This window comes from Protomyctophum bolini (genome assembly GCF_963924005.1).
Source record: "Protomyctophum bolini genome assembly, chromosome: 5".
NCBI lineage: Eukaryota > Metazoa > Chordata > Actinopteri > Myctophiformes > Myctophidae > Protomyctophum > Protomyctophum bolini.
Genome location: NC_137866.1, coordinates 26,007,663 through 26,033,338, shown reverse-complemented (window position 1 = coordinate 26,033,338; position 25,676 = coordinate 26,007,663). Strand labels below are relative to the sequence as shown.

The 25,676-nt window shown below is 42.4% G+C and overlaps 2 protein-coding genes across 2 annotated transcripts; both read left to right on the top strand.

Moving 5' to 3' along the window:
- The first annotated feature begins 2,202 nt into the window (after positions 1-2,202).
- Positions 2,203-7,911, top strand: LOC308315445 (uncharacterized protein). Its single transcript, XM_080763418.1, has 6 exons — positions 2,203-2,399; positions 2,868-3,094; positions 5,023-5,144; positions 5,470-5,672; positions 5,909-5,986; positions 6,162-7,911. Exons 1-6 carry the CDS (start codon positions 2,293-2,295, stop codon positions 6,661-6,663), a joined length of 1,239 nt encoding a protein of 412 aa, XP_080619544.1. The 5' UTR covers positions 2,203-2,292; the 3' UTR covers positions 6,664-7,911.
- A 1,668-nt stretch (positions 7,912-9,579) lies between these two features.
- On the top strand, positions 9,580-24,420 carry l3mbtl1 (L3MBTL histone methyl-lysine binding protein 1; the record flags this gene model as incomplete). The annotated part of the gene is made up of 21 exons (XM_080763414.1): positions 9,580-9,757; positions 10,414-10,601; positions 11,014-11,143; positions 11,328-11,490; positions 12,033-12,162; positions 12,512-12,560; positions 15,798-15,880; positions 16,058-16,162; positions 17,927-18,062; positions 18,282-18,373; positions 18,852-19,003; positions 19,402-19,478; positions 19,906-19,991; positions 20,360-20,470; positions 21,315-21,456; positions 21,670-21,772; positions 22,031-22,219; positions 22,806-22,855; positions 23,663-23,820; positions 24,010-24,072; positions 24,283-24,420. 21 exons carry the CDS (start codon positions 9,580-9,582, stop codon positions 24,418-24,420), a joined length of 2,523 nt encoding a protein of 840 aa, XP_080619540.1.
- Positions 24,421-25,676: the final 1,256 nt, after the last annotated feature.

Sequence of the window (25,676 nt, the reverse complement as noted above, 5' to 3'; positions counted from 1 at the left end):
ATTTCATTTAATTATTATTATTATTATACTTTTTTTTATTAACCCTGTATGAGTTATCTCTCCTGATTGGATGAAATTAGTATCTTGACCTGAAAATGTGTTTCTAAAGAGCTAGACAATTTTAGTAGACTAGAGATGAGGAGACCCCTGTTATTGTATATCATGGCTACGCCCCCCTCCCAGTGAGTTGTGGCGTTCCACAAGGAAGCATACTAGGGACTTTACTAGTCTGTTCCTAATATATGTAAACGACATGACATCAGCTTGTGACTGCAACTTGTTCCTGTTCGCAGATGACTCAGCACTGCTGGTCTCGGACAGGAACAAACTGCAGGTTGAAAAGACCCTCAGCTCTGAACACGGTAGAATCTGCACCTGGCTCGCTGATAACAAACTATCCTTTACACCTGGGAAAAACTGAATCCATTCTCTTCGGATCAAATAGTAATCTCAGCAAGGCAGATGGCTTCTTGGTTAGAGTGGGTGACAATATTATCACACGAAAAGATGAAATTACCTACCTAGGTTCCATCCTGGAGGCTAATCTTTCCGGTGATAAAATGGCCACCAACCTGACCAACGTAATCAAAAAAGTCAATCAAAGAACAAGATTCCTTTACAGGATCTCCTCACTGGTCAACAAAAACACCTTGAAGACCTTAACAGGAGCCCTCGTACAAGGTTTATTTGACTATGCATGCACCTCTTGGTACCACAGCACCTCAAAGGCCCTTAAAACAAGGCTCCAGACCTCCCAAAACAAACTGGTCAGGCTCCTACTTGGCCTCACCCCCCGAACCCACCTCACCCCTGCCCACTTTGACAGGCTGGAATGGCTTAGGGTCGACGACAGAGTACAGCATCTTGCAATGGGTCTGGTCCACAAGATTCGATACACCACCAAGATACCCATGTACCAGGCTGTCTAAATACTTCCTTAGTCCACACCCACAACACCAGAGGGAGTGCAACAAACCATGTACAACCCAGATTCGGCACAACCAAGGGACTAATTTATTTTCGCTCCTATGCCACCAAAATGTGGAACGCCCTACCAACAGTCATTAAGACATGTGAATCCCATGACTCCTTCAAAACCGCTCTCAAAGGGCACCTATGGACGGCTGCAATTCGAAACTGGCCCCCGTAAAATCTGAATCCCCCCCCCTTTTCCCCTCACTGTATATTTCCCTTTTTGCTTCCTTTATGATGAATTTGTGTTCTGTTCTTTAACTATATAGAAGTGTCTATTTGTACGTCTCTAAATGTTTTGATGAATTGAACATGGTGGACCCTCTTGTAAACAAGTGTAATGCTTAAATGGGTCGTCCACTCACAGTTAACAGTCTTTGTATTGAGTTTGTGCTTGAAATGTACTGTAATTCGGCAAACTGTTAATAAATATTTCAATCAATCAATCAACCTCGCGTGACCAGTACAGTGCACTGTGGGCCAATGAGTGAGTGGCAGTGTTGCCATGTGACAACATGTCTACTTATTATTATTTATAAGCAAGTAAAGTTGCTTGAAAATATTGGTAGTTTCGGGTTGCGGTTTTTGGCTTGAACATTCTATTGGTATTTCTTATTTTGGGCTTACTTTAAAAAGTATTTGTCCGGTGACGCAGACCCCCCGTTTTTAAATTTATTGTGGATTTGATTTTTTTGATTGTGGTATTTATTATTTCATTTTTGACTGTGCTGCCACTGGCTTCAGATTTTATTTAATAGTGTATTTAATTTATGTTGCATACCTTTATTGCATCCTTTTATTATGTTTTCTTATTAATCTACAATAACTCCCTCTTGTGGCTGTGAGTGTGTGGTGTGTGTGGTGACTTCCTTTACACAGCCAGTGTTGCCATGTCTGCTTATTATAAGCCTTGGGCTATAAGCTTTGGGCTTCTTTCTTCTGTAAAGTTGCTTGTAAATAAATAGTTACTAGTTGGTAGTAATATTGCTTTTTGGGGGCTTGTTTCCTTAATCCTAATGTCGTTTATACTAGTGATTCTCACATTTTCATGTAAAGGACCTCCAGATAAATGTATATCGCAATTTGCGACGAGTTGTGGGCTTGTAGATCGGCAGAGCGCTGCGTAGGGCGTGCAGTTGCTTCTTTTGGGCTTGTCTTCATAGACCCGGTTGCTTATTTCTCTCACAAACTCTTACTCTGGCACCTTCCTCTTTTTCGTTTACAGTGCAGCACAGCAGAGCAGCAGGTCGTCGCTCGCTCGTGGTGGACACTGGACAAGTTGTGTTTTTGTTGGAGCGAACCACCACAACTAAAATAACCATGCCTCGTATATATATCGGACGATTGAGCTATCATGTTCGTGAAAAGGACATCCAGAGATTTTTTGGCGGTTATGGAAAGGTCGCGGAAATTGATTTAAAAAATGGGTGAGTTTTTCGTTTCGTTGTGCAATTTGGAAAACGCGGGTTAGCTGCTCGACGTTACCCCCGGGCCGTGCTAGCTAATGCTAACGGTGCTAACTCCCCGGAAGAGTATCTATGACGTGTTAAAAAACAATTATTTAATCAGAACCTCGAAATATATTTTGTGGGCATTTATACAGTCATTGTCGAAAACGACTATAGCGATATAATTCGCGATATTAACTTTGCCGTGCCAGTGATAATGTGAGTGTGGGACAATGTGCATGCCAATATGGCGCCTTGCATGGTGTCGTGTTGAGGCGAGCCAGCGTGCACAACATTACAGCGTTGTTCCAAAAACTTACGACGGTGGTTTTATTTAACCACTTTTCAACCAGTTGTATGTCCCTGGTAGTTTAAACGAACGCCAGTTTGAATTGAAACCGTAATAGTTAAGCATTTCCCCCCGAATTGTATTGTATTCGTCTGTAGGTACGGATTCGTGGAGTTCGAGGATAACCGAGATGCCGACGATGCCGTATATGAATTGAACGGCAAGGAGCTGTGCGGGGAGCGGGTGATCGTGGAGCATGCCCGTGGACCGCGACGAGACCGGGATAGCTACGGTGGTGGTGGAGGAGGAGGAGGAGGAGGAGGTGGTGGTGGTGGTGGTGGTGGGGGCTACGGCGGCGGCGGCGGCGGTCGTGGTGGTGATCGCAGTAAGTGCAGTCTATTCCAACACACACTCGTCTCTCACTTCCCATTGGAGACACTACACACCACAACTCGCCATTATTCAGAGACACGGTGGATTAACCATTTTGTTGACTCTTTGATTTTCAGGTGTGGCATCAAATGTTTATTTTATGCCAGTAGTGGATTAGCTTTTAAACGTGCCAGGGTTTTATTTTTTTATCTGCATGCAAAGAGCAGTAGTTATGCAAGCCTATTACGTAATAACCTTCAGTACAGGCAGTACTCTATATTGTATGTCAGTGGTTCCCAAAGTGAGGTCCGGGGACCCACAGGGGTCCTTGAGGCAGTTCCATGGGGTCCCCAGATAAATAGTTTCAAACCGAATGGACCCTTATGGGTCTGTAACTCTTGAGTGTACAAATGGAACCAAATTGACCCGTTAAGGTCCATTTGGTTCCATTTGTACACTCTGAGTTAAATTAACATTGATTTCACTATATAAATGTGGGTCTCAGAGATAAATACCATTAAATGGGGGTCTGTAGATTAATGCAGGTCAAACTGGGAGGTCCTTGAAATTAAACAGTTTGAGACCCATTGTGGGGGTCCTTGCATGAAATGTTTGGGAACCACTGTTGTATGTTATGTAATGATTCTAATGAAACCAAGTTCACCTGTGGTTTAACAAAGTCAAGACTGACTTTTTAAAATTTTAGACTATTTTTTAGATTTGGCCTAACACAAGCCCCTTTCTGAGGTCATAAAAAGTGAATTGTAGTAGACTAGTAGTTTTATGTCCTGGACTACAAAGCCTTATGTGATATTCGATACTTGGTCAATGCTGTATCCATTTCCTTTTTTTGTTTTTCCTCGTTTTTTGGGCAAGGTTAAGTTTTCATGGCCTCATCTCTTTGCGTGTTTGCCCTTGAGTATGTTTATTGCAAACACTCATCTGTCATCTCATGTAGCTTGCCGTGTCTAGTCTAGAATATTTTTTTTGTCAAATGTACATGTTTTACTTAAGTTTTTTAAATATATTTATATATTCAACATTAACAAAACCTTGATGTTTCAATTTGAAAGAGTCCAGTTGCGGGCTGAGGCTGAGAGTCCATTGAGGCTAAAGATGACTGGCTAAAGATGACTGCCTGTCCCGTTTGGCCTTGGCTTTCACCTTACAATGTGTGTGTCACCTACCTTTGCCCCCTCTTGATCCTTGGCTGACCTAACCGGAAGCCATGATGACAGCAGCCTTTTGCCAATAGACCAGGGGTGATGGTGAGGATTGCCATTGGTTTTTATGTTGACAGCAAAAAAGTGCCGCAACAATAGTAAAGAACTTTTCTCACGCAAGAAATGTTAGTGGATTTTGTAAGTAAGTGAACACAGGGGAAAAGAAATTGAAAATGAATGACATCTGGTCAGATGGTACAAAAGATTTTATCTATTGCGGTTGACTCGTTTTTTCTTTAATTTGACTGAACGTTGTTGTTGACAGCAACATATGTGGATGCACCACCCTTTTCATCTGTTTTTCAGGGTTCAAAGGTCTTGCAAGAACATCACTGTCCATTTGTTAATGCAGCTAAAAGAATCACCGGTGTGTTATGCTCGGGTCAGACAAGGCTTGGTGTTGCTGGAAACAGATGCAGTGGTGTTCTTTGCAGCAGTGAACAACTTCCAAATGCTGACCTGTACAAACTTTTAAGAGCCCAAGCAGCAGCTTTGGTAGATCACTTAATGAAGGTTTGTCTTATTGTTGAAAATGGAAACAGGTCTTGTATTATTTTTTTCTCTCGCAAGATCCAATCTTTTTGGTCAGCTTGGACTATCTGCCTAGTCACTGGCTCACGATTAATCAATCAGGCTGATCTTTTTGTGTCAGTTTGAGAGAAACAGACTTTTTGTCTTTGTTTCCCGTCTGACAGTCTCCATTTCCTGTTGTTTAAAGGTAGCGGTGGTTACAGAAGCCAAAGCCGCACTGGTAGGGATAAGTATGGACCTCCGGTTCGTACTGAGTACCGACTCATTGTGGAGAACCTATCAAGCCGCTGCAGCTGGCAGGACCTGAAGGTGAGCATGTTGGACAAGTCATTTGATTTACTGTGTACAGTAGCTAATGCAGCATTGCCACCATTGCTGTCTTGGAAGAGTGTTTTCATTCAGCCATCAACTCTACAGTTGGCCTCACTAATTGGCATAACTTCAACCAGAGAGAAGGGGGTGGTAATGTGTTTGGCTGGAATTAAATCCTGCCTACACTTTTCTCCATTGCACATATCTATCTATGGATGGTGTCAGATATGCATGGGGTAGCAAACTCTCCACCTGCAGTGGCGAATGAGGCATCTAGATTTTTATATCATGTATAAAACAACCAAATCTTGTGCCATTCCAGGACTTCATGCGCCAGGCAGGAGAGGTGACCTATGCAGATGCCCATAAGGAGCGCACCAACGAGGGCGTAATCGAGTTCCGCTCGCAATCAGACCTGAAGCGGGCCATTGACAAGCTGGACGGCACAGACATCAATGGTAGAAAGATACGTCTGGTGGAGGACCGGTCTCGCAGACGGAGGTCATACTCTGGCAGCCGATCCAGGTGAGTTTAAGGGCTCCGGGAAGATTCCCCTTTACACACATGCAACAATAGTAATATAACAGTAATAGTATAAAAATCAGTAGGTGGCTGATAAATTATGTAAAATTGTGATTATAACAGACATCATAAAGAGCATGTGGAGCTGTTAAAATGGCTTAGGGCCTCCGAAATTAATATACTGTAACTCTTTCCTGCAAATTAAGCACCTGAAAATTAATCTTATTTCCTGTCCTCAGGTCTCGCAGCCGCCGTCGCTCCCGCAGCAGGAGCCGTCGGAGCAGGAGCTCCAGGAGCCGTTCCAGATCCCGCTCCAGGTGAGATCAAGATTTATTTGTATAAGACTATGTAGTAAATTTTAAATAAATCATTTTAGTTGAAGAACATGATTCCAATATGGCCAGGTATATTACAGTAAAAGAAATTGGTAAGTACTGCATTTTAGAGGCTAAAAGTACATTTTTAACATTTTTATTTAACTATTCCTCGCAGATCTCGTTCCCGTAGTAACAAGAGGGGTCGTCGTTCCCGTTCCAGGTCAGGAAGGAAGTCCGAAAGCAAGTCTCGCTCCCGCAACCGCAAGTCTCGTTCCCGCAGCCACAAATCCCGATCGCGCAGCCACAAATCCCGTTCCCGCTCTGGAGATCGCAAGTCAAAATCTCGTTCAAAGAGCCGCTCTAAGGTGAAGTCTGAACGTGATTCTCGCAGCCGTTCCAAGGAGAAGTCTGCTGACAAGAAGTCACGTAGCCGCTCGCCAAAGAAGTCACGTAGCCGCTCGCCAAAGAAGTCGCGTAGCCGCTCGCCAAAGAAGTCGCGTAGTCGCTCACCGTCTCCGGTGGAGAATGGCAAGGAAGAGCGTGAAGCTTCCAAATCCCCTTCCCCTCAGGAAGCTGAGGACCAACACGCCACGTCTGAGAAACGTTCCGCCTCGCGCTCCAAGTCCAAGTCCCGCTCAAGGTCTCGCTCGCGGTCTAGATCAGCCTCTCGGGATTAGGTTGTTTCAGCTGCTGATAATTGTTTAGTTTTTCCTTGATTACTATGCTTATTTGTAACAGTTTTGATGAATTGCTCATGCTTCCTGAGTTGTCTTATCTGTTCCTCCCACAAGTGTGCACTTGTTTCATAAGATTTGCATTTGCTAGATTATAAATATATACTAGAATCTCGGCATATGCTAGTGGGTAGGAATAGGTTAGTTATCATTTCTTCATTCTCCTGTCCATTAGTATTTCCTAGGATTTGTAGTCGTGTTTTTGATTCAGTCTCAAGTGCATGCTTGTAGGGAAAAAATAGATTTGGTTATGTTACCCCCCCCCTTTCTCCATGCCTTAATGGGTGTGTTTCAGTTGTAACATTTGTAATCATTTCACTCTAAATTGCATAACCAGAATGCTAAATAACATACAAAACTTCATACTAGAAGGCACAACGAAGTTTGGAAATTTATTTTCGTTGGAAAACAAGTGGCGCAAAGATCCCAATGTGTTGAATTTTTTTTTTTAAATCTTGTAAATAGACCTAATGTGATTTCCTCTTCTGCTCCGTTCCTTCAGTCTTATATTTTGTCAGGTGCCTGCAGTGAGTGGTCTATTTAAAAATGTCCCCACTATTTCATAATTACTTGGCAGGATAAAAAAATTTATAGAGATTCCTCATTTGCAATTTACAACTATCTTCAGTGTCTGATTTGTCAGTGATGTGTATTATCTTCTGAGTAAGGACTTTGACAATCCATAGTCTCCCCCCCCCCCCCCCCCCCATTTTTGATGTACAGCTAATCATTTAAATTAGAAATGTCCAATTCAAAGAATTCTGTTCTAAGAGTGGCAGTGGCTCAGGATATTCCGCTTGGGAAGCCAAAGGTTCCCAAATCAATCCTCTGGTCTTCCTGGCTTTGTGTCCCAAGTGTCCTGAGCAAGACCCTACACCCCAGATGCTGTACAATAGTTGTCATCCATTGTCATTCACTTTTTGGTTCACCAAGCTAACCATTAAAGCAGAGAATACCAGGCCACATTACCTAACTAGCTGGGGGTACTGAGGTGTTCAAAGGCCAGCATGCAGATATAACCCACACACACCCATCTGTTCCTTGGTCTGCCCCGTGGCCCCCCAGCTGGATGATGTTGCCCACCTATGTCTGTGGCCATTTTAAGGGTATTATTGTGGGGAAAAAGCCTTTATGTGGTTAAAGATACATGTCCATTTTTATTGTACATTTAATTAAAGTTCTTAATGAAAACATTGACTTTGTTGTGTTGCCTTCCCTGCTAAACGATTGACACTTGTATAGACTGCAGTACCACCGCCACATATCTTTCTAATTATATAATATAAATGGTTTAACATTAAGGGCTGGGCATGTCTGGATAAATGAACAGCAGCAATAGTGTTTTGGGGGCCTCTCCAAATCATGAAAACATGGCTTTGTTTATCTCTAGACTCCCTCGAAGACCCCCACCCCACCCGACTGCCGAATACATCGACAGATATATTTTTATGGTGTAAAATCTACCATTGTGGAGCGAATTCAATGCAAGTCTTTGACTGTTATATTTGAGCATCGGCAGACGGCAGTAGTGTAGACGCATGCGCTGTCAGAGCTCCGGAGCCGCAGGAGATAGAGCTGGTAAGCCAACAGTTCAGTTCCTGAATTGATCAGTATAGACATGCATTTATTTATTTAGTATAATTATTATCCGTTAATCTGTACAGACATCCGTCAAGTGTAGGAATTTCCGACGATCCGGTGTCACCGTTTTGCTTTTGGTTCGCAAATGAGGCTATAGCGCCGCATGGCATGCACTTGTGAATATAACAGCACCCTACGTTGTTTAATACATATCAAATGTTGGCTTTTAATTGACGTGGTTTAAGAAATGTTTTGCAATAATGACTAAAATCGTCAGATTATGATAGCCTAAAGGTCTGCGATGTTTTAGGACTCATTCATTCGTGATCTTGCCAGAATGGATTTCTCTCTCTCTCTCTCTCTCTCTCTCTCTCCCTTCCCCTTTTTTGTATTGTAGACTAAATGGGATTTACACAGGAATTGAGACCCTGTGGTTTTTTACTCATTTTGCTTAAAGGATTTCTGATCCTCCGCCATTTTAACGGAATTGGTGGCTTTTGGTGGAATTGATAGCACGAGACGAGTAAACATTGCAAAGGCTGTGTCACTACTCACTATATAGGCTACTAGCCATTTATTTAAAAAAAACAGCATCTAAGATTTTCGAGAAGTCACCCAGGGTCAGTAGGTTTCTGTTTCCCCTTTAGGTTACTTGGTTGAATAACCCTGTGTAGTGTGTAGCATATTTGACATAAATAACAAATAACAAATATTTCCAACTTGAAAAAGACTACTCTCCTGTAACAATGTTTGTTTTAGAACCATGTTAGGGCAGATTTAAGTAGCACATGAATGATCATGATGACAGTATAGCATGAGGGGTCGTCTGGTTCAATATTGTAAAGGTGATATTTGATATATGATATGTTGAACTATAGCCTACTGTCAGTACGTGTTGGAAGGATTGACCAGCTGTAAATGTCTCCCCAGAATCAGACGCATTTGCTTCCCTAACTTGCATAGGCATAGAATTCAGTGACCACAGTTGGCCTGGGCGATATTGACAAAATGTATAGGCCTATTGTGAGAGTTGTGACCCACCTATGAAGATTACTTGGAGCTTCATGAAATTAAATATGTTTAATGTTTCTCCCTTTCCTACTGTACAAAGTGTACATTGCAAAAGGGTTGGTTAGTTTAGTTCTGGATTAAGAGCGTCTGCTAAATGCCTAAATTGTAATTGTAAATTGTTTAGTTAGTTAGTTTCATAGTTGTGTCCGGCAGCCTATATTGTTAAATCTCTTTCAGCGCTCCTGAGGGAGGGACAGGGACACCAGTATGAGTGCGAAAGGAGACATGGAGGCCCCAGTCAAAGAACCAGAGTGCACTCCCTCGGACCCTTCGTCGTCCTCCACCTCTTCATCCCCCAGTGAAGCTGTCCTGGTGTGCACTACTGATAGTATAGCCAAGAAGTTGTGCGCCCAGCCTCAGGCTACCACAGCTCTCATTATACCAGGTGAGGAACTGTGTGTGTGTGTGTGTGTGTGTGTGTGTGTGTGTGCGTGTGTGTGTGCGTGTGCGTGCGTGTGCGTGTTTTTCATTAGAGGTAAGCTAAGCACAATAAAATCATCAGTGTTAATTTCTCTAGGAGATCACTGAATCCATTTTACTCTCTCAAAGTTCAATTCATGCTACCTGTCCATTTGGGTAGCCTAAATCTTTACACTATCACAGTTAAATTAGCACTTCACTGTGAGGAAATGCAGTGCACTCTAGGAAAGTGGGTCCCCCTTGAAAATGAGATGCTGCATCTCAAGGGGCTATCCCTGAAATCAGCTGCTGATACAGGTATATTATCCTACTACGTCTTAATCCCTCCACCATTAATTATGTGTCTGTGCTTCTCAAACTTTTTCATGTCAAGGACCCCCAAATAAATATGATTTGGCCTCGGACACCCATCCGAAAAGATTTTGTGCCAGGGACCTCATACAAGTTTGATTGAATAACACTGTAATATATTGTGTTTTCAAGATGCTTTAAAAAATAGCAGATCTACAAGCTCATCATGCGATGCAACTGCCCTAGTTGGTCTCTGTGTCAGATTTCTGTCTTGTACTTGTACAACTAAATATGAGAAGGACAATTGAAGGAGAGTTTCTCCCTCCTCAGCTCCACTCCCCAGCCAGCATAAGGTGGAGGTGACTGCAGGGGCTGCAGTGGCAGAGCCCTGTAAAGGAGGTGGGACTAATAAGACTGCCACACCCACCCTAACAGCACAGGTGGGTGGAGCTTGTAGCATCGTCCATGTGCTGGAGTGGAAGGAGGGGATGGCCATTCTACCCAGCAGTAACCTCAAGGTAAGTGACTGTCATGAAAGCTGTGGAATAGTAGGCTATGTAGTTTAACAAGGCATTTGAGAATTGGATCAATCGATCTATCAATCCATTGATTGTTTAATTCAATCATATTGCATAGGGTTGCATAAAACATGGTTTGAAATCTAATTTTCCCAACAGACTCTGAAATAACTCTGAAATGGAAGACCATTGCAACAATCTTCCTATTGCATATTCCCTTGTAACTTTTAGTGTACTACTGAGCTCACTGTAGTACTGATACGAAATTAATAGGTTATCTTGCACTGCCTGTGTGTGTGTGTGTGTGTGTGTGTGTGTGTGTGTGTGTGTGTGTGTGTGTGTGTGTGTGTGTGTGTGTGTGTGTGTGTGCGTGCGTGTGTGTGTGTGCGCGTGTGTGCGTGCATGCGTGCAGTTTTGTGTGAGTGACGTAGGGACTCTGAGCACACTGATCACACCGGAAAGCACCAGCAGCACATCTGAACCTGCTGCAGGGACTTCTGGTAAATCTGCTGAGTCAGAAACCCCACTCCCAGATGAGTCAGGTAGAGCAAATAGAAAATAGGTTCAATATACAGTATTTTGCACATGACTTTATTTTACTCGAATTGCTCGTTGAAAACGCCACAAATTAATACAAAATCAAACTAGCACAAAAATGGTGGCCTCCTGAAGTGGTGTGCACAAGAAATATAACGCAGATCTGCCTAATAGATCACTTTATTCCAGATGTGCTAGCGCCCGCAGTCCCTGTGAAGGGCTCGAACTTGGAGCGAGAGAGGCCGGCTCAAACCAAGCCAGAGGTCCAGGTGGGACTGGGACTACAGAACCATGAACCCAGAGCCCAAAGGACCTACATGGAGGAGCTCCGCAGAGAGCCTTTTACTGAAAAGTATGCTCACAAAAGAGTTGGTGACAACATACACTGATGATGCAAAAGTGATTCTAGTGCTGATTAGAATCAGTTGACCGTCATTTGAAACACATATTGTAAATGGGATATTCTATGCTTAAGTAATAAGTAAGTTGGAGTGGCTTATTGTCTGTATTGTCCGCAAATGAGTGTGTCTATCCTATTTTTTGCTACACCCGTGGGAGATTGAGTGCTGAGGTGGTGTGCAACTGACACCTACCATTCTGCTCCCAATACTTACCACACAACATGGTTACCCAAGCCGTACTACTCATGCTGAGTTGGTGAACCTTGTGGTCTAAAGGAGCGGTTTTCCTTTTATTCAGACACACTTCTGAGGCAGAGAGCATAATGAGAAACATAAACAAACCTCAACATGTCCGCCCACACACTGAAGGAGAGGTGGAGCATTAGGCTCATGCATTAATGAACCCAATTTAACTTAATTCTGTGTTACAAATAGGCCAAAAGGAGCGGGTATGTAATACACAGTCACTTGTCTTGCCCTGGTTTCACCTCAGGAGGAGTGTTGGGGTAGAGAAGATTCCAGCAGGTGGTAGGGTGTCGACCCTCAACCCAGATCACCTAAAACCCATGAGGAAGAGGAAGAGGAAGGAGTACCTCAGTCCCTCGGAGGAAGACTCAGACATGGTGAGGACAGTATAAAGAGTTAAAAATAATAAAGAAGGCACCTGAAATCCCCTCCCATTCACTTGTATGGAGTTGCTCACCAAGCGCATACTCCCCTTTCACCCCTTCTTCCGTGTTGTTGTTAAATGACGCTAAACTCACTTTTCCACTCACTTTGCCACTCGATTTGCCATTCACTTTATGCATGCACATACCCTCTATTCTCCCTCTCGGTTCTCGGGTCTTGGGACAGACGGCAGAAGGAAGGGATTTATCCCAGTAGTACATGCAAATAATAGTGAGATAATCAAATGTTCTGACAAGTGTGATGTGATTGGATGTGTCGTTGGTTTTTATTTGATGGTTTCAGGATGAGAAAATTGATGACTGTAAGACAGACAGTAGACATATCAGGGGAGGTAAGAACATTCCTTTAATACTTTTCATCTCCCTTCATTCTTTGTACATTTACCACTTATTATGCCCAGGACGTGTGCACACGTCTTCATAATTACACCCGTAGGAGACCCAGGACGTGTGGACACATCTTTAGGTCCTTTTTAAGGGGCGATATCCCCTTCCTATGTCCAGCTTTTAGTGTATGTGCTAACACAAACTTTGTTCTACACAAACATTAAATCCCATTGACAACTAGAAATGTCAAGGTGCCAACTTGCGCCTTGCACACAAGTAGGCCATACATGGCGTTTTTTGCCTTTATTGATAGGGTACAGTAATTAGAGAGGAATGGGGAATGACACACGCCAAAGGTCGTCGGGCCCAAACAATTTTGAGTGTTCATGTAAACACAAACATTGCGTAACACAAACATTGAAGACGAAGGTGAGGACATAAATTCTGATTGGCCGGAATGAGATGATGTATGATGATGTACGATGATAAGATCGCCCCTCACTTCACACAAGTGTGATTTTTGAGGGGCGCTAGCTTTTGACCCCACACGTCTCAATATTTGCCATTGACAATGAAAGGAGAAATGTCCGCCAAATATGACGTAAAGTTTGTCCCAACACTCATATTTGCCATTGACAATGAAAGGAAATTAGGTCAGATGTCCATCAAATATGACATAAATTTGTGGCAACACAAACATTAAATGCCATTGACAATGAAGGGAAAATATACGTCATATGTAGACAAGCAAATCGGCTAACCATTCACATAAATTCAGTTCATCAGAAGATGTAAGATGATATAATGATGTATAATGATAAGAGCGCCTCTCACTTCCCACAGGTGTGATCTTTTTATTGTTTTTGTCACATTGTGTTTTAGGAGTTGCACATAATATGGAACTAAATGTAAGAATAATAAAAAAAATAAAAATAAAAATCTGTATTCCTTTTAGGCTTCGTAATGACACATTTCACAAGGCAACCATGACAACTTCTAAATAATTTACTAAGATATTACTGACATATCCAATATTTTAATACCTTTAAAAAAAAAATTGCAGCATTAGCTGAACTACAAGATACCAATATAATGATATTTGAACTGATCGTCTATTTTCACCATTTGTGCCTCTTTTTTAATTACTTCAGATGTAGGTAATACCGTCCTAAAGTATGAAAGAAAGGTTAAAGTGGTTAAAACAAGTGTGACGCTAAACTACTTTTTAACTAAAACAACACAAATGTTTTCCTGGTCTTAATGGGTTAATTGACACAGATGTTTTCCTGGTCTTAATGGGTCAAGGAAGTGTTTGAGTATTTTTATAGTTTTTTTATCACACAACAAAATGTCACTTCTTCTCTTCAGGGAGTATGTGGGTGATAGCAGCAAAAAAAAACAAAAAAAACAAAAAAAACACTGTGAACACAAACATATAGTGATTAGCTGATCACTCCATAGCGATGATTGGATTGGCTGAGAAAAGTACACACAAAAGTGAGGGCAAAGAGGTGAAGACGCCAAAAGTGATTGGACGGAATGACTTGTGATGATTTGATTGTTTGAGCGCGAAATGTGATGTATGATGATGTATGATGATAAGAGTGTCCCTCACTTCACACAAGTGTGATTTTTTGACAGCAGCCGTTGCTTGACAACACCTTGCTTGTCTGTCTCGGAGCTGTTTTGCTGCACACGCAGCCATTCACTTCATGGTTTACAGCTAGGAACAATAAAGAAGGCACACTCCCGGGGGCGTGGCACGGTCTCCTGCGGGATTTATTATGTATCATGAAATCACTATGAATTATGCTTTATGAACTTATGACCTTGAATTTGAGTATATTAGCTATTTTAGTAATTTTATAGTAAGCATTTTAATAACAGCACTTACAAAGTTTAAATGAACGTTTGTGAAGTAAACTAGTTTAACATACTAAATACTATAATATAACTAGAAGTAAACTAGTAGTTATATTATTTTAACTTTAAATGAATGTTTGTGAAGTAAACTAGTAGTTAAATTACAATGTAGTAATTTATCAGACGCTCTTAATCCAGAGTGGTTTACAGTAAGCAAGAACAACACATGGTAATACAAATATTGATATTAATATTCATTATTCATAATGAATGGAATGGAATATTTTTAATGATCGAGAATTGATCATGAGCTTTCTATCTAGCACCACTGCTGGAACACTCCATCGCAGTTCCTGTTTACACTGCAAACCTCCCGCAGGAGACTGCGCCACGCCACGTGTTCCTTCTTTAGTACTTGCGCAAGCAGAGTGCGCAAGTACTGTAATACGTATGTATTACTTATGTGTATGTCGGCGGCGGCGCTCGGTCAATCAGGGATCAAGAACAGCGATCGGCTGGGTATGTATGTCGGTACATTCCGCCAGCCAATGAGAAACCACTGTTCTCGATGACGTAACTAAAGTACGTTTCAAAATTGGTATAGGGGGTATTTACCGTATCTGCTGGGTGTGTGTGTATGTCGGTGTACTCCACCGGGCAATGAGGGACCACTGACCACTGCTGTATTTCAAACCTAGACAGCAGCAGAGAGCTTTAGGACTCAGAGCAGCAGTCGTACCAGCAGTGGTGAGCGCACCTCATGGCGCGCTCTGCAAGTTGGCAGCTCGACAAAGTGCATTTCTAGTTGTTCCTAGGTTTACGGGCCCACAAATCTTATTATCTCTGAATCTACGGCGCTGTCCGTGGTTTTGATCAGAACAGCGATGTTCTGTCCTAATTTCTGACTTTATAATGCATCTCGTTTGGAATATTAACGCTTCTAAAGAGAGATTAGATTTATTAGCACGAGGTAGTAATGGAATAATTCTCCTTCCAGTTTTGGGGGGAAATGGAAGGCAGGGCTTTTCAGAGTAAAATCTGCCTCATCTGCTTGGCACTCTAGGCAAAAAAAGTGTTAATATTCTATCCATCCCTCCATCATTTTCATTCACAACTTCCATGCTTCTTTGTATTTTGCTATCTTTCATTTCCTTCATCCCTTCCTTTTTTCCTCCCCTCCTTCCTGTTTTCATTGTCAAGTCGTTAAGCGTGCAATGCATTGTAAGCCTGAAGATCTCCCATTTTCAACGTACGTTTTCAAGTATAAATCAGGCTTTACTCTGTGTTATTTTGCAGACAGTAAGACAGAGCAGTGGACATGCCAAGTATCTGGACCAACAGAAAGTATAAATCAGGCTTTACTCTGTGTTATTTTGCAGACAGTAAGACAGAGCAGTGGACATGGGCCCATTATCTGGACCAACAGAAAGCTGTAGCTGCTCCCACTAAGCTCTTCCAAGAGGTTTGTGTACTGTTTCATAACATGACTGATCATCTACAAGTTTGCACCAAGTAATTAAGGCTGTACTGAGGTGTTAGTGTTGTAAAATTAAGCATGTGTAATTGTAAATTGTATTTTTTTTATTGTCCAAACAATTGTACAACAATGAACAAGTACATTTTAAACGTATGTGTTCAGTCCCAGAGAGTGCCCATGGTGAAGAGTAACTTCAAACAGGGGATGAAGCTGGAAGGCATTGACCCCCAGCATCCTTCCATGTACTTTGTCCTCACCGTGGCTGAGGTAAGACAGGCCTCGCTTGTAGACTGGATAAAGAATAGAAGCACACACGGCGCACAATCACCACACATTATTATTGTAATAATATGCAGTAGGCACCAGCCTGCTCAGGGGACATGCAAGTTGGGAACGATGCATGTCGGAAATACAAACCCCATCCATATAGACTAGAGCACCGAAGTCTGACGTCAATATCGGTAGAGTGCGCTAAGTCCACTGGTTCATGTACTTTTTTATTTGCATTGTAATCCCCATAGGGGAATTTTAGATCGCCTCATATAAGGACTGTGTTTCAAAAATAAGCAAATCATCCCGGCCATTTTACTCATATGAATATGAAGAATCAACTGACTGAGAGAAAACGCTATTGTTATAGTTACATTTTCACTAGAAACAGACTACATGAAATATGACTGACTGTCTGTCGTAAACGATACAGAGCCACCTCCCTGACAATTTTGCAGAGACAGTTTGTTTATTTTTGGACCACAATTCTTTAATTGTGGTCCCATGTTATTCTCCATAGAGAAAAACTGAGCGAGTGACGTCAGGACTTGTGTAATATTCCTGTTATCTGATGTACTAGTCACTAGTGTACACGCTGCCAGTTACAGTATATTGGCTAAGAGGAAATATACTGAAGCTGAGGGGTCAGGTTGGCTAATCAGGAAAGTCGGTGCCCACACTACTACGCAGACAGGCAGATAGATATACATATTTGTGTTTTTTGGCTTCTTGGAAACCGTACTAATGCGGCACTAACGCTACGCAAAGCTCAGCCAATCAGTAAAGCCGACGTATGGACAGACAGATACAGACGTTCGTGGGTTTTCGGTTCTTGGGAACCGTTGGTCCAATCACATTTCCACTCTGCATACTTACTTCTGGTCATATGGAAGTATATGGTATTGCAGAATTACTCTAGCGCCCCTCCAATGTCTGGCTTTCAGATATGACGTCATATCACACCCCACACACACACACACACACACACACAAAAAGGACCCCACTCGTGATGTCATGTGGCAGCCAAGTCTATGGACTTTTAACGTTTTCTTTAAGCAGTGATGTCATGTGGCAGCCACAGTGTACGAGTGTGATTTTTGAGGGCCCTCCTATGTCCAGCTTTTAGTGTGTGTGTCCACAAACATTAAATTCCCATTGACAATGAATGGACAATTTTACGTCATAGTGTAAATTATTGATGTCAACATTGATGACGAAGGTGCATGTAGGACGCAAATTGTGATTGGCCGGAATGAGATGATGCATGATGATGTACGATGATAATAATTAGATTTTCTACACGGTGAAACCAAAGGCAAAATTCCATGTATGCATAATGTGTAGCACCTTGAAACAGCTTGACAAGGTCTATCACGCGGCACTTTGTTTTATTACAGTGGGGATGAACGCATCATTATACTCTGTATCGCAGTGGGCTGGCCGTCTCTGGACACTAGGAGAACGGAACACTGGATCTTTATAAAGCAATCATAAATATGCTAACTAATTACCTGACCTGTTCTCTAATTATATGGTTAGGTTCATTCTTGACGTCCCTCGGACGTACCAAACTGGGAAAAACTGCTTTTTAGTTATTGTACTCCTAGAGCATGGAATAAGTTTCTAAAAGACTTGAATTTGGATGCATTAATTCCCTTTTGATGAATTCTAAAGTGTGATAAAGAATTTTTTTCAATGCGTTTTCACTGTTTAAATAAAGGTAAAATAAAAAATAATAATCCTAACCCTCATTTACTATAGGTGTGTGGCTACCGACTGCGGCTCCATTTTGATGGCTACTCTGATTGCCATGACTTCTGGGTGAATGTCAACTCTTCTGATATTCATCCTGCAGGCTGGTGTGAGAGCACAGGGCACAAACTCTACACTCCTAAAGGTCAGAGGTCACAAATCTACTTCACTGGTTCTCAAAGTGAGGTCTGGGCTGGGTTCTTGAGGGGTTGAGACTGGGTTTCCGTGAGCTTGGAGGGGGGTCCTTGACATAAAAAAGAAATAGGCGAGTGCTAACAAGAGAAGTGGATGAACATTTTATTGACTTGACTATCATTGGCTTGCCTCAACACGTTGTCTCTCTGTATGTATTTCTGTTCTCCAGGCTGTAAAGAAGACGAGTTTACCTGGACCAACTATCTGAAAATGACTAAAGCACAAGTGGCTCCTAGAGAGATGTTTGCCAGCCCCGGAAGAGTAAGTCTCATCAATAAACACCATCTCACCATACAACTACAGTACTGATTGGTACTTTAGACCAGGAAGGACCGCCCATGTCATTCTCTTTGATGGTACACAAATCAAGTGCTCTACATTACCTGATCTTTATATATCTTACCGTTTACCACATACTTTATACATAAGGCCAGCATCCTAAAAACTGACCACGGTAAATAGCCACATTTTTATTCACTAATTGTAGCACCGCAACTTCAACTTAAATTGTATTGTCACGAGTATCACGACTCACGTCACAGGTTTAGTGTAAATAAGTGGGTGAAATTATTTTTAGTAAGTTCTGATCATCTCGATACACTTGATTTGGCAAATCAACCAGTAGGTTAGATGATTTCAGAATGCATCCTTGCATGCGTGTGTGTGTGTACTACTACTGTATGTGTGTTTCTGTGAGTTTATTTAAGAAGTGCATCTTCAAATCTGTGTGTTTCCTTAGATAGACATGCAGTGTGGCTTTGAGGTTGGGATGAAGCTGGAGGCTGTCGATCGAATGAACCCCTCCCTCATCTGTGTAGCAACTGTTACCGACGTGGTGGATGATCGCTTCCTGGTTCACTTTGACAACTGGGATGACACATATGACTACTGGTGAGAGCCGTGACACTGGGTGGTTGTTTGTTACTATATTGTGGTCATCACAAAATACTAATAATTCATAATTATAACTAAAAATAAATTTACAATTATATCTAATAATAATTTTAGTAGTGTCCTCAAGGGAAAATTTGAGGACGAATAATTTCCATGTATGGTACAGAAATTTGAGGTCAGAAAATTACCATGTATGGTGCCGAAATTGCTGTGTGATTGGCCATTGTGATTGGCTGGAAGGTGTGCCATTATTTATATGTGTGTGTGTGTGTGTGTGTGTGTGTGTGTGTGTGTGTGTGTGTGTGTGTGTGTGTGTGTGTGTGTGTGTGGGGGGGGGTTTGGTTTAATTTCTAAGAATACCATCTATACTTGACGCAAAAATGTATTCTATTCAGGTGTGATGCAACCAGTCCATACATTCACCCCATTGGCTGGTGCCAGGAGAGGAACCTCCCCCTTACACCACCCCAAGGTGATGGGTTTGATCAAAGGGGCGGGGTTGAGGTGAAACTGTAGTAAAGCAAATGGAAAAGGAAGGTACAAAAACAATGCAGATTGTATTTATGGTATGTAAAAATAAGTACATTTCTATAGTGCCTTTATCCAAAGTGCTTTACAATGTGCATCACATTAATTCACCCATTCACACACAGAAGGCGGAGGAAACCAAAGGCACCCGCCTATTTATCGGGAGCAGTTAGGGGTTCAGTGTCTTGCTCAAGGACACTTGGACACTTAGCCAGGGGGAACCAGGGATCGAAAGCGAGAACATATTCTCATATTATTCTCTCTAGGCTGTCTCTCACTGTCTGAAAAAGCAGTAATGAAATCCAGAAATGAAAGCAGAAATGTAAATGTATGAATACTGATTTATGTGTACATATGTTATGTTCTGCTAGATTACCCAGAGGCAGGTCTATTCTCCTGGTCTCGGTACCTGGATGAGACCGGTTCCACTGCTGTGGCTGCTGAAGCCTTCAAAGTGGTAAGAGTAGAGAATTAGAGTAGCGTTTTGAGGGGCTTCGCCCAGCTTTGTGTGTCCGTGTGTACCCCGTATAGCAATGATTTGATTGACTGAGCACGGAATGTGATGTATGATGATGTATTATGATAAGAGAGCGGCTCACTTCACACAAGTGTGACTTTTTTTCTTCACTAAAGGGCTGTGTCCACAGTACAAAACGTTTTTTTTCTTCTTTTTTTTAGCTACCAGCACCTGATCAGCTAAACTGATAGGGCTTATCACCCTCTCTGTCCTTTTGTCACCCCCTCACCCAGGGTAAACAAAGTCGAAATGAACCCTTAACCCATACCTTTGTGTTTTCTACCACCCCCTAATTGCTTGTGCTCCAGCGTGCACCACACGGGTTTCAGCCCCGGATGAAGCTGGAGGCGGTGGATAAGAGGAGTCCTGGTCTGATCAGAGTTGCTACAGTGGAAGAGGTGGAGACTCATCGAATTAAGGCAAGGCTGTGCCGTGTGTCTGTATATTAATTATATTATATGCATGTGCATGTGTGTAGGTAGAGCTGCAACTATCAATTAATTTCTTATTTTTTGAGGGGCGATAACCCCTCCTATATTCAGCTATTTGTGTAGATTTTTGTCCTATACAAACATTAAATTCCTATTGACAATGAATGGAGAATTTTACGTCATAGTGTCTGAGCAAATCGGCTTAGTGTCTATTTTTGTCCTACGCAAACATTAAATTCCCATTGACAATGAATGGAGAATTTTACGTCATAGTTTCTGAGCAAATAGGCGTAGTATCTATTTTACGTCATGGTGATGTACGATGATAAGAGCGCCCCTCACTTCACACGGGTGTGATTTTTGAGGGGCGCTAAATTGACTATTGACTAAAATTTGTGTCAGATCCTGTGTCTTGGTTAGACATGACATTTGACACGATTTAAATGTCTCAATAGAACAGCAGGGAGACAAAATACAACCACCCCAGTTGTATAAGTTATATTGTACTACTCTACTCTACATACTCTACCATACAGATTGGACCAAATTACAATTATTTTAATGTTATTTTATGTTTTTGCTTTTATTTGTTCTTTATTGCCCTGTAAAGCATTTTGAGCTGCATTCATGCTATTTGCATATTTTCTTTGTATACAATTTGCAATTTAAGCAATTAGCAGACTCTCTTAAACCAGAGTGACTTACAGTAAGCAAGAACAACACAGGGTATAAATACATCAAATAAATATGTATAAATATCAATTAATCAAGAAAAACCTTTAAAAGGAAAAATAAAACAATATACAGGTGTATATATATATGCCTCCTCCAGGTGCATTATGATGGTTGGAGCCATGTCTATGATGAGTGGATGGATTCGGACCACCCTGACATCCACCCAGTAGAGTGGTGTGAGTCTACCGGACACCCCCTCAAAGTTCCTCCTCAAGACTGCAAAATACTGCAACCACATGGTAACAATCAACATACACTCATATTTATTAGTTTATTAGTTATCAGTTTTAGACGGTCGTCTAATTAATAAATTAAAGCATCCCTTATGCTTGGTGTAGTTGTAGACTAGACGATTTCGTCATTTTTACCCATTTAAAAAATGTGGGAGACCACCATTTTAACAGATTTCTTAAATATGTATCACTTATTCATTTACCATTGTTGATGTGTAGGTCCCAGAGAGCCTCTCACCATAGGCCAGTCCAACTACTCCTCATCTATTCCCTGTAAACCAATCAGCCACTCCAGGAGCAACAAATACAGCTTCCATCACAGGTCAGCACTGGAGCCCTTAGTGATAATTTATACTTGTACAAAGTCGGTTGGACAAAAAAAATGCCTTTTATTCTTATTCTTTTTCATCAATTATGTATAATGTTTCATGACTGCGCCAAAGCTCATTTCATAGCATGATCATGATCATAGCCATGCACTGTACATACCATGGTAGATCAATCAATCTGCCATAATCAATCAGTGCAGACTTTCTTGATTTCTCTTTGGTTATTTAGCTGACCTCTCTCATTCTAACAGGAAATGTCCAACCCCAGGATGTGACGGTTCTGGCCACGTAACTGGTCGGTTCACTGCCCATCATTGCCTATCAGGCTGCCCATTGGCTGAGCGTAACCAGGGGAGGTTGAAAGCTGACCTATCAGACACAGAGTCCAAAAGAAACCTGTTCTTTGGCCAGAGGACCAAAAAGACTCATTACCGTGGCAGGTACAGATGTGTTTTTGTATGTGTGTGTGTGTGTGTGTGTGTGTGTGTGTGTGTGTGTGTGTGTGTGTGGGGTGGGGGCAGACGTTCTTCCTGAGTCTCTCGGGAGTGTACGTGCTAAGTTTAATGACAATTGATAGAATGGTGTCGGAAATTAGTTGCTATGCTCACACACAAACACATGAACGGCCACACGGATGGACGGACAGGAGCAAAAACTGAGCCTCCGGCCTGGTGAAGAAAATATATAAATGAATTAATAATTAAATTGACATATAATATGCAGGGCATATGAATGTATACAAATAAGGGCTGCAGAATACCAATGTTCCCAACTATAAACAATATACAAATGCTGCTAGTAACGGTGATTCCACAAGTAACTGAAAGGAGACATTTTCTACACACTCCTAGTGATAAGTATATAGATAATCAGCAAGATAATCAATCTTTAGCGGTTCTACAGTATGTGTGGGAAATTATACATTGATTCATTGCTCAGCCTCATTCACCCATTTCTCATGTCCTCTACTTTCTCATTTTCCCTTCTTCCTTGCTTTCCAGTCATTTCTTATCCCTTTTTCTTCAGGATCGGCCGTCCTCCCAAACACCGGAAGAACCAGCAGAGAAGCTATCAGAGTAAGAGTCTCCTGAGTACTTCTCTGCACTATCATTGTAACAACATAATGCTGTGGTCACATAGTAACAGCCTTAATTAAACTATTCATAAACTGAGCATGTACAACAGTTATTGCTAGCCCCTGCTATGCCCAGCTTTCCGGGTTTGTGTAAACACAAACATTGGCTTGTGATTGGCTGATCACCCCATTGGCTGAGCAAAGTACATATTGAAGATAAAAGTGAGGGCAGAAAAGTGAAGACGGAAAAGTGAGGACGCAAATTGTGATTGGATGATGTTGATGTATGATGATAAGAGCGCCCCTCACTGTGATTTTATTATTACAATCTGTTACATTTATACACTCTCTGAGTTATAAATGGCAGGAATGCCATACTGCGATGCATATAACATACACAATATAATGACTGTATGTTCCCTTCACTGACCGTGTGTGTGTGTGTGTGTGTGTGTGTGTGTGTGTGTGTGTGTGTGTGTGTGTGTGTGTGTGTGTGTGTGTGTGTGTGTGTGTGTGTGTGCGTGCGTGCGTGCGTGCGTGCGTGCGTGCGTGCGTGCGTGCGTGCGTGCGTGCGTGTGCGTGTCCGTGTCTCCCTACAGGTATTTCTTCTGAGGGTGTGTATCTGCCAATGAGGATCATTTCAGCCATTCTTATACTTGCGGCAGAAGCACTAACACGTGTGTACGTGTTTGTGTCTCTGTCTGTCTGTGCGTGCGTGTATGTGTGCTTACGTGCGAGCGTGTGTATGTGTACTGTACATATGTATGCATGCATGTGTATATGCGTGTTTGTACGTCTTTCCCTACAGATATGTCATCTGAAGGAGTGTATCCATCACTGTTTATGTCTGCCCTGAGCAGTGGGTCGGAAAGGACTCTGTCCCTATGTTGGGAACAGCACTGTAAGCTCCTGCCCGGGGTGCAGGGCCTTCATGCCAGCCAGGTGGCAGCATGGAGCGTTGAGGAGGTGAGACAATCTTTTGGATGGATCTTTAGCTCTCGGTTTTTAACGCATTAAGACCTGAGGCCAGTTCTACGAATCAATGCCTTTTAAATCGGTAGTTCTTAACGTTTTTCGTGTGTGTGTGTGTGTGTGTGTGTGTGTGTGTGTGTGTGTGTGTGTGTGTGTGTGTGTGTGCATGCATGTGTTTTCCAGGTCTTTGGGTTTGTCCAGAATCTAACAGGTTGTGAAGATCAGGCACGTCTATTCAAAGAAGAAGTGAGATTACAATTCACACTATAATCCAAGTAAAATTACTTTCACATCAGTGTCTAAACTGACAAAAACATATAGGCTTTGTCTAAAGCTAAGTATAGGCTATGTCCTATCTGAACAAACAGGCACGTACGTGTCTGCTACCTGATATTGGTACCCTGTGTGTTTGGCAATTAAGTCAATGCAGTGTTTGGGGTTCTGATTTCTCTCCAGATGATTGACGGGGAGGCCTTCCTATTGCTAACCCAGACAGACATTGTAAAGATCATGAGCATCAAACTGGGTCCTGCCCTCAAGATCTCCAACGCCATTCTGATGTTCAACAGCACCGACGACGAGGGGCTCAAGTGACGTCACCTACTCACCTGGCCCTCTGGCCAATCATCATGTGACGTCACCTACTCACCTGGCCCTCTGGCCAATCATTACGTGCCAAATTCCATTCTGTCCGGGAACCTCGCCAACCCTTTTCATGTGTTTTGATGTCCTGTAATCATCAGAGATCGAGGGGAGGAGGGAGGGGGAGCGTTGTGGATAGTAACCTATGCACGGGGGGAGATGGGGGAGGGACTAGAGAGGTGAACGCAAAGGGGAACAGTTGGTGAACAGGCGGTTTTGGAAAATGCAGATTAAGGACAGAAAGGTGGGGGGGGAATTTAGGGCATGATCAGTTTTATGAAGAAGGGACGATGACAGAGATGGGGATATATGATGAACGATGGAGCTAAGTGTTAGGAGGAAGGGGTAAATATTAGGCAGAGTAGATAGGTAAGGAATTTGGTAGACAGCAAGAGGGAGACGTTTAACCACTTTCAGCCTGGCATTCCTACCTTTAAAAATAGCCAGCGTACAAGCTCACAACGTATCCTATTTTTATTTATTTTTATTTTTGGCTTTCGCCTTTATTTTTTATTTTTTTATGGAGGGACAGACAGTAGGCTGACAGGAAATGGGGAGAGAGATGGGGGGGAAGACATGCAGTAAAGGCTGTCGGGATCGGGAGTCGAATCCGCGGCACACTGCCAGACTGGATTACCAGCCAGTGGTCCTGCCAAGGTGCCTGGACCACTGAGCCAGGGCCCAGGCCAACGTATCCTATTTTTGAGGGGCGCTAGCCCCTCCTATGCCCAACTTTGTGGGTCTGAACACAAACATTGGCTGATCACCCCATAGCGATGATTTGATTGGCTCGGCAAAGTACATATTGAAGATAAAAGTGAGGTCAGAAAAGTGAAGACACCAAAAGTGATCGGCTGGAATGACATTTGTGATGATTTGATTGGCTGAGCACGGAATGTGATGCATGATGATAAGAGCGCCCCTCACTTCACAGAGGTGTGATCTTTTGCATGTAGGGTAGCTATGGAAAGGAATATCTGGAGAGATGTGAACATAGTGGGGGGTGCGGCTGAACGAGGTGTTTCATATTAGTGGAGAGCTGGAGAAAATGTAGGGAAAGATGTGACTGAGGACGACAGGAAAAAGACTAGGAGGAGATTAGGTCTAATGTATGCTTGGTTGTACAACTGTGTGGCTCACTAATACCCGCTATTTGCCAAGCGATACGATCGTGCAATCAAGTATAAATTGGCTGGTGGAGCTCAGTA

What these genes read in the sequence shown, in the direction of transcription:
- LOC308315445 (XM_080763418.1), top strand. Translation starts at nt 2,293, where the DNA reads ATGCCTCGTATATATATCGGACGATTGAGCTATCATGTTCGTGAAAAG. An exon ending in CGGTCGTGGTGGTGATCGCA is followed by an intron (nt 3,095 to 5,022) that starts GTAAGTGCAGTC and finishes TGTTGTTTAAAG; the next exon opens with GTAGCGGTGGTTACAGAAGC. An exon ending in CGTTCCAGATCCCGCTCCAG is followed by an intron (nt 5,987 to 6,161) that starts GTGAGATCAAGA and finishes TATTCCTCGCAG; the next exon opens with ATCTCGTTCCCGTAGTAACA.